Below are 12287 nucleotides of genomic sequence, written 5' to 3'. Positions count from 1 at the left end.
GTGAGTGTTTAAGTGAGTTTTCTATCCACTGAAAAATACATCAAATCCCTAAAAGAAATAAAACTAATAGGACTTTTACGGTACCTGATCTGTCCCACTTATGAGAACAACCATTTCTTAACATTCAGGACACTTTAAAGGACCAAGCCTTGCTATGTGGGGGTTCCCCTTAATAAATGGATACACTGTTGTCTCCTCTTTTACAACTTATTGAGGAATCTATATATATTGCTCTATATGGCTGGGCCCCTCATATTCAGCGATCATGGTTCCTTGAATTTGGGGTCAAGATATATGTAATCTGAGCATTCACAGTAGAAACTTATGCCAGTTACCCCTGAGGAAGTGGGCACTGTCCTGTGAAATGAGTAGGAGATATCTACATGAGAAGCCCCCTATAATCATGGAAGGCATGGTTAATAATAATAATGTAATGTCACAATGTTTCAATATAACTCTTTTTTGGTGTATTTTTCAGTGTCTTGTAATCAAGGATGTGGTACCAGTAAAACTTTTGGAGCAAGTAGAGACTACCTAGTGTAGCCTCCTTCCCAATTTGTCTTGTATACCAGTTTTCTATCTATTTATAGGCAGGATTTTCTAAGCATACAGACCTTAATTTGCACATTAGCCGTTTTTACTAGTTATCTTTAGTTTTTTATATAATGATAACTAAAGATATTTTTCACAATGAAGATGTTAAAGGCCAAGTAAGTTTTCTGCAAATACAGAAAAATATCTGTTGATCCTGTCAGAAATCTTGTATCCGTGTAACTTCCTGTGGACCAAACTAAAATCTCAAACATGTTATTAATGTTCTCAGCTATTTTCTGTGAACTAAAGTGCAACATACAGTACATGAATTTAATGTAGCACAAATCAGGAGAGCAGCCTTAGGTAACTAAGCTGCTCCCCCATAAATAGAGTACAGTGAATGAGCGTTATCACCCTAGGAAAGAAAGTGTATTACTTTCAGGACTACCAGAAGAAAATAAAGCATAAAAAAGCCATAAAATAATGCAGCCATTACATTTAAGAATTGGTAGGCTGCAATATATTAAAACATTTTTTTGGGTATAGGTACACTTTATGGTCTTTGTCAATGGGCTCATTAAGAATTCATTGACATTTGCAGGTACATTGACCTTCCCTCCTTTTGATCTGCATTTCACTTGCTTTAAGCTGGTTTTACATTCCCATAAACATGGTAATGCAAAGCCCACTTGAAGTGAAGGAAAAGCTGTTTTCACAGGCCCTTCATCTGCCTCTGGTCAAATTGTGACTCACTTACCTTAGATCCCGGTCTCTTGGAGGCCATAGCTATAGACACCAATGCTGCAGGACCCAGTGCTGTAGCACCATTTTCTTGCAGGCTAAATTATTAAATAAAACATAGATTTTATTTAAAGCATAATTCCAGCTCTTATTTACAGTATTAGGAGCATCTTTTAATTCAGACAATAGCAAAGGCTGACCTATAGATTGGATCTGCTTGTGATAAGCTGAAGCACTGCAATGAATAAAAACCCAGTCCTGGCTCTGAACATACAGTGCCTTGACAAAGAATTCATACACCTTGAAATTTTCCACATTTGTCATGTTACAACCAAAAACGTAAATATATTTTATTGGGATTTTATGTAATAGACCAACACAAAGTGGCACATAATTGTGAAGTGGAAGGAAAGTGGAACCAATTGCCTTCAGAAGTCACCTAATTAGTAAATAGAGTCCACCTGTGAATCCCTCAGAGGTTTGTTAGAAAACCTTAGTGAACAAACAACATCATGAAGGCCAAGGAACACACCAGACAGGTCAGGGATAAAGTTGTGGAGAAGTTTAAAGCAGGGTTAGGTTATAAAAAAATATCCCAAGCTTTGAACTTCTCACGGAGCACTGTTCAATCCATCATCCGAAAATGGAAAGAATATGGCACAACTGCAAACCTACCAACACATGGCCATCCACCTAAACTGACAGGCTGGGAAAAGAGAGCATTAATCAGAGAAGCCAAGAGGCCCATGGTAACTCTGGAGGAGGTGCAGAAATCCACAGCTCAGGTGGGAGATTCTGTCCACAGGACAACTAATAGTCGTGCACTCCACAAATCTGGCCTTTATAGAAGAGTGGCAAGAAGAAAGCCATTGTTCAAAGAAAGTCATAAGAAGTACCATTTGCAGTTAGAGAGAAGCCATGTGGTGGAAACAGCAAACATGTGGATGAAGGTGCTCTGGTCAGATGAGACCAAAATTAAACTTTTTGGCCTAAAAGCAAAACGCTATGTGTGGCAGAAAACTAACACTGCACATCACCCTGAACACACCATCCCCACCATGAAACATGGTGGTGGCAGCATCATGTTGTGGGGATGCTTTTCTTCAGTAGGCACAGGGAAGCTGGTCAGAGTTGATGGGAAGATGGATGTAGCCAAATAGAGGGCAATCTTAGAAGAAAACCTGTTAGAGTCTGCAAAAGACTTGAGACTGAGGGGGAGGTTCACCTTCCAGCAGGACAACGACCCTAAACATACAGCCAGAACTACAATGGAATGGTTTATATCAAAAAATATTTATATGTTTGAATGGCCCAATCTGACAGAGCTTGAGCTATTTTGCAAAGAAGAATGGGCAAAAATGTCACTCTCCAGATGTGCAAAGCTGGTAGAGACATCCCCAAAAAGACTTGCAGCTGTAATTGCAGTAAAAGGTGGTTCTACAAAGTATTGACTCAGGGGGCTGAATGAAAGTGCACGCTACACTTTTCAGATATTTATTTGTAAAAAAAATTTAAAACCATTTATCATTTTCCTTTCACTTCACAATCATGTGCCATTTTGAGTTGGTCTATCACATGAAATCCCAATAAAATACATTTAAGTTTGTGGTTGTAAGATGACAAAAATGTGGAAGGTTTCAAGGGGTATGAATACTTTTTCAAGGCACTGTATCATTGCATTTTGCTTTGTATTATTTGTTGAGAATCTATGCTGTTTTCTCCTTAAAAACCTCAGTGTATTTTTCTACTTTACATGTTCTTTTTTATATAGTAATAAATATATTTGAATCTTTCTTTGTGACTTCAGGGATTGATGTGCCCGACCCAGCTCCTTATGACAATTTCATGCGCAAAGGAACTGTTGCATGTTCTGAAGTTAATGGTATGTTTTAGTGTAAAGGTTTACCTACAATTAAGAAATTGTTGAACAAACTAAATATTATGTTTCAACAATGAGAGAATGTAGTAAAAATTGATGTCACCTTTTTTCTCTTGGTGTCAGGAAAACTTGTCAGAAGTGACTCATTCAGATAGCAGAGGAAAGGGCAGCAGACAGAAATGACACTTAGGCCAGCCATCAGTGTTAATTTCTTCGACTAAAATATTTTCATCGCCTAAATTAATACTATTTTAGTCTACTAAAATACAACTAAAACTAAAATGCCATTTTAGCCAAAAGACTAAAATATGACTAAAACTAAACTGGCATTTTATTTAAAAGACGATGACTAAAACTAAATTAAATTTAGACGTCAAAATTAACACTGTTCTACCACATAAGAATACGTAGGGGTCATCTATTAAGCTGCTAAAAGAAAAAAAAGGCTTTTCTTATTTTTTTCTTAATATTTAATGTTGGTAATATATTCAGGTCATGGCATTACAGCCAATATAGTTTACAGTTTTTTGGGTTTTTTATATTTTCAAGTTGTACTTCCGATTGGCAAAAAAACAATATTTTTGTTTGTTTATGAAACTTGGTTTTATTTATAAAGACATTATATATCACAACAGCTAAATATGTGTCTGTAGTGCATGTTCAAACCATAATACCGTAAATAATAGCATGTTATTAGATTTTTACTCCAGCAGTATATAATGTTTGGCAATTCTAAAGTGATAATATACTAAAATTTAACTAAACCCATTTGATTTTAGTCGACTCAAATGTAATGGACATTTTAGTTAATTAAAATATGACTAAAACAATTCAGATGACTAAAATACGACTAAAACTAAAATGGCATTTTAGTCAAAAGACTATAACTAAAACAAAATCGAAATTTGACGTCAAATTAACTCTGCCGGCAATACATGGTTCGAATCATTAATAATGTTGGTCTATCACATAATATATACATATACATACACACACACTATATTAACAAAAGTATTGGGACGCCTGCCTTTACACACACATGAACTTTAATGGCATCTCAGTCTTAGTCCGTAGGGTTCAATATTGAGTTGGCCCACCCTTTGCAGCTATAACAGCTTCAACTCTTCTGGGAAGGCTGTCCACAAAGTTTAGGAGTGTGTCTATGGAAATGTTTGCTCATTCTTCCAGAAGTGCATTTGTGAGGTCAGGCACTGATGTTGGACAAGAAGGCCTGGCTCACAGTCACTGCTCTAATTCATCCCAAAGGTGTTCTATCGAGAGGAGAGAGCGTCCTGTCAACATCAGAAGAAGAGAAGAGGGGAGAAGACGACGAAGAAGACCGGGCCACCGCTAGCAAAAGAGCGGCAAAAGAGCAGAAGATAGCGGAGGAGCCCGGCAGAAGAACCGGAGAGCGGGAGAAGACACCGGAGACAGGGAGAAGAGGCCAGAGACAACGGAGAAGAAGGAAGAGTATAAGGGTTACTCTGGAGTTACCAGACAACAAATAGGGGGTGTCGCTCAAGGCTCCAGCGGTGTCCTCTCCTGTAGTATACCGTTGGGAGTACTGGCAAAGATAGAGCTCATCCCAGCTCCAATGATATAAGAGACAAAAAATGTCCTATGTGCCGCATAACAATGCAAGACCCTGTGGATATGTGAAATGACAGCCTCAGCTCGGGCTCCAGCCAAGCCATGCCCCTAACATGTTTCACTCCGCCTCGGAGCTTAACCTCCTGCCTACCAGGAAAAAACCTGTTTCATGCTTTAAAAAGAAAAACAGTAAATTTAGCCAAATTTTTTTGTATAATGTGAAAGATGATGTTACGCCGAGTAAATAGATACCTAACATGTCACGCTTCAAAATTGCACACGCTCGTGGAATGTCGCTAAACTTCAGTACTTAAAAATCCCCATAGGGGACGCTTTAAAATTTTTTACTGGTTACATGTTTTGAGTTACAGGGGAGGTATAGGGCTAGAATTATTGCTCGCGCTCTAACGTTCGCGGCAATACTTCATATGTGTGATTTGAACATCGCTTACATATGTGGGTGCGACTTACACATGCGTTCGCTTCTGTGTGTGAGCACACGGGGACAGGGCCACGTTAGTTTTAATTTTTTATTGTTAATTTTACTTTTATTTTTTTCTATGTTTGACACTTCCCAGCCAAGGCGGTGCCATTTTTTCGAATGCAGAGGCCAGGCTTAGCCTCCAAACGATCACAGAGACTCCAGGGACCATCTCGTTCAAGGGAAATTTTTATGGTCAGCATCCGGGGCTGTTGGATCCCTTCTCCAGGTCCACCGATGGCAGCAGTGAGCCCGGAGAAGCACCGGCGGGAGGGGGGACGTCCCCTCTCGCCACTCGTAAGAACGATCAAGCAGCTGAACAGCCATGATGATCATTCTTATGGTGTAGGGAATCGCTGGCTGAAAAAGAAGATATCTGAATGATGTCTGTAACTGAAGGCATCATTCAGATATCACCATCATATGACGGCCGGCGGGCGGGAAGAGGTTAATCATGGTGAAATGCGTTGGGATGTGGCTTGGCTGGAGCCCAGGCTGAGGCTGTCATTTCACATAGCCACATGGTCTTGCAGTGATGTGCGGTGCATAAGACATTTTTTGCCACTTAGACCTCATGCACACAGTACGAAAATCAGAAGGGAAAAGTCTGAAGACGAGCTGTCTGTGGATTTTCAAATCATTAGTATGGTGCATTCGACAGACAATTTCACTTTTACATCAGACAAAAGTTGGATGTGCAGGCTATACAATTTTTGTCTGATGTGAACGCAGTGAATGCGCGGAATCAAGGAATGACTGGGAAGAGTTCAGTCTTGTAAACTACTGTTCGTAATCTAGGATTAACATTTGTGACACAGCAATTTATAAAATGTCAAAATTCTCATCTTCTTTAATGGGATAATAATGAAGCTGATTTGCATGTAGTTATGCCAAATGTATTTTAAAAAGCATTTGTTTTGTATGATCTAAAAATCGCGAATCAACACTCAAACTTCTACTAACACAAAATTAGCAGAAGGGGCCCAAAGGGTTGTGCTTAAGAAATGAACTTCCTCTTTATACTCTCATAGTACGTCACTACGTTCGTGTTTGTCAAACGACAATTTGTGGTTAGTATGCTAGACAAAATCCTGTACACGCGCTTTTGACAAAAATCATCCAACAATCAGACCGTGTGTACGAGGCTTTACTCTGGAGTTAACTGACCCCACTAATCATCACTTTAGGTCTGCTGGCACTTAAATTGTTGTGCCATGAGCTAGAAAAACATCTGTTCAGGGTGAGGTTGAGAGTGCCATCTTAACATGATCACTGAGATGCCTCTTGTTTTGTGGGCAATGTGTTTTTAACCCATCCAATTCAATGTAAATAAGGGGAATGGTTATCAAGAAGTTATTAAGTGGTTTTCAAGCCTTTAGGAAGTAGATTTTATTTCCATGTGAGTCAAATTCCATGTCTGTTTTTGCCATTCGATTAAGACGCATTTTTTGTATTATCAATCCCTATAGAGGATGAACTTTCTGGAAATCGCTTTCCTTGGGGATGTTGGCTGAACACATACTTTCTATATATATTTTCAAATACCTGCTCACTGCTTGCAAAACATCCAAAAGAGCCAGAACTTCTATTTTAGGTTTACTGGCCCCTTTGATACAAAACAGGCACATTACCTTACAATTTGGGCCTCCAGCACATGCAGAGTCTCTTCTAATATTTGTGGCACTGGCTGATTCTCGCCTTGTGATTTTAGGTAATCAGTGTCTAGAAGTTCACAGTCCTCCAACACTTGTGGCTGTATACTGCAATCTCCATATATCTTTACCTGGCAAATAAATTACCATCACATGCATATTAGGCTCAAATCAATGCAGCCCAGAAGAAATCAGATATTGTCCACAATAACCCATATTGATACTGAAACATTCATACTATTAATATTATTAATAATAATATTATTATTATACACGATTTATATAGCGCCAACAGTTTACGCAGAGCTTTACAACATGAGGGCAGACAGTAGAAAAGAGGGTCAAGAGATACAAAAGGTAATAACTGTGGGGGATGGGCTGATGGAGAAAATAAATGTACAGTTTTTAGGTGGGGGGCCGGATAGGCCTCTCTGAAGCAATGAGTTTTCAGGGATTGTCTGAAAGTGGATAGAGAAGGAGATAGTTGGACAGATTGGGGTAGACAGTTCCAGAGGATGGGAGAGGCTCTGGAGAAGTCCTGGAGGCAAGAGTGGGATGAGCTGACAAGGGAGCTAAAGAACAGTAGGTCTTGGAAGGAAAAAATAGAACAATTTGGTTGGTATTTTGAGACTAGGTTAGGGATGTAGCTGGGGACAGAGTTGTGGATGGCTTTGTAAGTTATTGTTAGTATCTTGAATTTAATTTGTTGGGTGAGCAGATGCCAGTGGAGGGATTGGCAGAGAGGGGTAGCACACATTGAGCGGTTTTGTAAGGTAAGCCTGGCAGCAGCATTCATGATGGACTGAAGGGAGGATAGTCTATGTAAAGGTAATCCAATGAGGGAGTTGCAGTAGTCAAGGCGAGAGATAACCAGGGAGTGAATTAAAATCTTTGTGGTGTCATTGGTTAGGAAAGGGCATATCTTGGAGCTGTTGTGGAGGTTGAGGCGGCCAGCTTTTGACAGTGATTGGATGTGGGGCCGAAAGGATAGTTCAGCATCCAGGATTACACCCAGGACCTTACATGCAAGGATGGGTTGATAGTTGAGCCATTGATTTTGACAGAGAAATCAGGGGAAGAGGCACGTGGGGGAGGAAATATTATGAACTCGGTTTTGGATAGATTGAGTTTGAGGAAGTGGTGTGACATTCAGACTGATATGTCTGTTAGTAAATTGGCGATGCATGAGGAGACTGATGGAGTGAGCTGAGCGGTAGAGAGATAGATTTGGCTGTCATCAGCATAGAAATGGTATTGAAAACCATGGGAAGCTATCAACTGACTCAGGGAGGAGGTGTAGATTGAAAATAGGAAAGGTCCTAGAACAGAACCTTGGGGGTTCCCGATGGAAAAAGGAAGAGGAGAAGAGGAAGTAGAACTGTAAGTGACACTAAAGGTGCGGTGGGATAGGTAGGATGAGAACCAGCAAAGAGTACAGTCACGGAGGCCAAAGGAGTAGAGATTTTTGAGGAAAAGGGGGTGGTCCACTGTGTCAAAGGCAGCAGTGAGGTCCAGGAGGAGTGGTAGAAAATACTGTCTGTTAGTTTTAGCCATTAGAAGGTCGTTTGTGAGTTTAAGGAGAGCAGTTTACGTGGAGTGTTGAGGGCTAAACCTGAACTGAAGGGGATCAAGAAGTTTGTTCTCAGTCAGATGGTGGCTCAGTTGGTTGTAGACCAGAAGTTTAAGGAGTTTGGAGGAAAAGAAGAGTAAGGAGATGGGGCATAGGTTGTTAAGATTGGTGGGGTCCAGTGAGGGCTCTTTAAGGATGGAGGTGACTAGTGCATGTTTTAGTGAGTTGGGGACGATGGCATTCTTATGTAGAGACCCAGCCATCCCTTTTAATCATTCTGTACATTTTATAACACTATTGTCTTTGATATTTTCTTGATCTTACCTGGTCACTGAAGGTTACAAGTGCCACTCTTCTCCTAGGATGCTGTTTGTGAAGGAAATGCAGGGTTGCAATCAGTCCAGATTTCATAGCCTGAAAGAAAATCACACAGCTAAAGATGCAATTCCAACACAGTTGAACAGTGGCGGTGCGTCCATTAGGGGCGCTCGGGCACCGCCCTCTCTCTCCAGTCACCCCCTCTGTGTACTATGGATAGATTCATACATTACACTAATCTATCCACGGCCGCTGTAGCCACCCCCATTCAGGCGCCTGATCCCTTTTCGGGTGCCAGGCGCCTGAAATACAGCGATGGAGGGGGGGTTTGAAACACCTGATTAGAGCCATAGGCTCTAATAGGTTTAAAAAAACTGCCAGTGCAAACCACCCAGGTGTGTTAGCAAAGCAAATGAATATCTCTCTAATCCTTAAAATGAACTCTGGAATCACTTCCAAAGAACATCAGCTTAGTCATCTAAGCTCATTCAAATCAAATCTAAACACTTTTTTCTTTAGACAAGCTTTCATGTAATTGTCCCTATTTCCTTTTTTTTAATCCAGTGTATTTCTTGTGTTTTCTTTGTAAAGCACTTTGAGAAGCTACTTTTAAAGGTGCTATATAAAATAAAGTTTATTATTATTTTTCATATAGCACACAATGCCTGCCAAACATTCCCGATAATTTCTACTCCTATTGTTTCTGATTACCTTTATATTACTTGTTACTCTGTTTACTTAATTCTTCTGTTGTCACATTTGTACAAAAATTAAATGCAGGTTTAAATGTTAAAAGTATAGTCATCTTGTTTATGTCTTAATTATGACATAAATTACATATAAATAACATTTTTAATAATAGGAATATGAATATTACCCACTTGCACTCAGAAGGTAGCCGGTTCTAGGAAAGAACACCTTTGTGCAAGTAGCCATACGCTTTATGTCAAAAAGTGAGCTCCTAGTGCAGTACATATTGATAGAATCTAGTGATCACCTCTAAAGTAAGATGGACAAGGACAGTTCCCATATAAATACATACACTTATTAAAAAAAAAAAAAAGAAGGAAAAAACAAAAATATATTCATAATATTGTGCTAAATGATGAAAGTTAAGAATAAAAATATATCCCTTAACATCAGCAAAATTTTTTTTATAGATCTCAGGGGCACACTAGCACTGCATTTGATTAAACAAAAACAGATATTATGCCTTCAGTTGTCAAAATATCGTAAATATCAATTGTCTGTGCTGCTCTTGCACATCAATCATAATCTTCTTTTTATTTTTCAGTGCTGTATTGAGGGGGCGGGGGGAGAATTCTGTTACTTGAGTAACATGGACAGTTGGCAGTACTTTTGAATATATGAGATCAGTTGTGTTCATCTTTACCTCCATTCTTGATTGGTAGATATTATGGTCGTTACAGTTATTGGTCTGATCTTGCGGCACCTACAATAGAAGAATAATTCTAATAATAATAATAATCTCATATAGATTCAGCTGTACTCTCTTATACCTCACTTATTAATAGAAACTGGTACTCAGATAAAAAATAAATAAAATAATAAAAACCAAGACTGTCCTTGCTGACCACCTCCTGTAAATGTTAGTTGTCTGGCTGTCTATGGCTTCAATACTCTAATGCCGCGTACACACGACCGGTTTTCTCATCGGAATAAACTCTGAAGGTTTTTCAGACGGAGTTCCAATGAAATTCCGCTGAAACTGTCTTGAATACACATGATCACACCAAAGTCCGACCGTCATGAATGCGGTGACGTACAACACGTATGACGGGACTAGAAAACGGAAGTTCAATAGCCAGTAGCCAATAGCTTCCGTCTCGTACTTCACAGCATGCTTCGTTTTTGGTCCGTCGGAACAACATACAGACGAGCGGTTTTCCCGATAGGAATTGGTTCCGTCGGAAATATTTAGAACATGTTCTATTTCTAGGTCCGTCAGAATTTTTGAAAAAAAAAGTCAGATGAGGCATACACGCAATCGGAAAAGAAGATGAAAAGCTTCCGTCGGACTTTTTCTGTCGGACATTCCGCTCGTGTGTACGCGGCATAAGACCGGCCAAAGATTATGCAATTTTCTTGCCTCTAACCACTGACTGTGTTGATGGGGGAATCCCTCCCACTGCGCTATTGTATTCTGACAGTAGGAGATTTCTCAACATCAGAATACGATAACTGCTGGTTGTACTGAAGTTGATCAATATACTGACTTCAGTACAAACAGCCTGCCCATAAATAAATTGAAATTTGGCCAAATACTGCTGAACCAGCCAAATTTCCATCCATCTATGGCAGGCTTAAAGTGATTGGAAAGGTTTGTTTTTCTGCAAAGCTTTCGTGCAGAAAAATGCAAATTGTCTGCCAGTATTATCTGATAACTAGGGATGAGCTTCGAGTTCGAGTCGAACTCATGTTCGACTCGAACATTGGCTGTTCGCAAGTTCACCGAACAGCGAACAATTTGGGGTGTTCGCGGCAAATTCCAATGCCGCGGAACACCCTTTAAAATTCTATGGGAGAAATCAAAAGTGCTAATTTTAAAGGCTAATATGCAAGTTATTGTCATAAAAAGTGTTTGGGGACCTGGGTCCTGCCCCAGGGGACATGGATCATTGCAAAAAAAGTTTTAAAAACGGACGTTTTTTCAGGAGCAGTGATTTTAATAATGCTTAAAGTCAATCAATAAAAGTGTAATATCCCTTTAAATTTCGTACCTGGGGGGTGTCTATAGTGTGCCTGTAAAGGGGCGCATGTTTCCTGTGTTTAGAACAGTCTGACAGCAAAATGACATTTTGAAGGAAAAAACTCATTTAAAACTACCCGCGGCTATTGCATTGCCGACAATACACATAGAAGTTCATTGATAAAAACGGCATGGGAATTCCCCAAAGGGGAACCCCGAACCAAAATTAAAAAAAAAAAATGACGTGGGAGTCCCCCTAAATTCCATACCAGGCCCTTCAGGTCTGGTATGGATATTAAGGGGAACCCCGGCCAAAATTAAAAAAAAAAAATGACGTGGGGTTCCCCCTAAATTCCATACCAGACCCTTCAGGTCTGGTATGGATTTTAAGGGGAACCCCGCGCCAAAAAAAAAAAAAAAACGGCGTGGGGTCCCCCCAAAAATCCATACCAGACCCTTATCCGAGCACGCAACCTGGCAGGCCGCAGGAAAAGAGGGGGGGACGAGAGTGCGGCCCCCCCTCCCTCCTGAACCGTACCAGGCCACATGCCCTCAACATTGGGAGGGTGCTTTGGGGTAGCCCCCCAAAACACCTTGTCCCCATGTTGATGAGGACAAGGGCCTCATCCCCACAACCCTGGCCGGTGGTTGTGGGGGTCTGCAGGCGGGGGGCTTATCGGAATCTGGAAGCCCCCTTTAACAAGGTGACCCCCAGATCCCGGCCCCCCCCCTGTGTGAAATGGTAAGGGGGTACTTTACCCCTACCATTTCACTAAAAAAGTGTCAAAAATGTTAAAAATGACAAGAGACAG

General features: G+C 40.3%; 1 protein-coding gene across 5 annotated transcripts in view; it reads right to left on the bottom strand.

Annotated features, from left to right (window-relative positions):
* Positions 1-12287, bottom strand: part of LOC141110972 (uncharacterized) — a 189640-nt gene that overhangs the window by 62634 nt on the left and 114719 nt on the right. For all 5 annotated transcript variants that reach the window (XM_073602831.1, XM_073602835.1, XM_073602834.1 and 2 more), the window contains 4 exons: positions 10159-10218; positions 8772-8861; positions 6857-7008; positions 1292-1373 (listed from right to left, as the gene is read on the bottom strand). In XM_073602831.1, coding sequence (XP_073458932.1) covers positions 1292-1373; positions 6857-7008; positions 8772-8861; positions 10159-10218 — 384 coding nt within the window. The remainder of the gene's footprint in view (positions 1-1291; positions 1374-6856; positions 7009-8771; positions 8862-10158; positions 10219-12287) is intronic.

This window comes from Aquarana catesbeiana, linkage group LG10 (assembly GCF_042186555.1).
Source record: "Aquarana catesbeiana isolate 2022-GZ linkage group LG10, ASM4218655v1, whole genome shotgun sequence".
NCBI lineage: Eukaryota > Metazoa > Chordata > Amphibia > Anura > Ranidae > Aquarana > Aquarana catesbeiana.
This window is presented reverse-complemented; position numbering and strand designations above follow the sequence as displayed.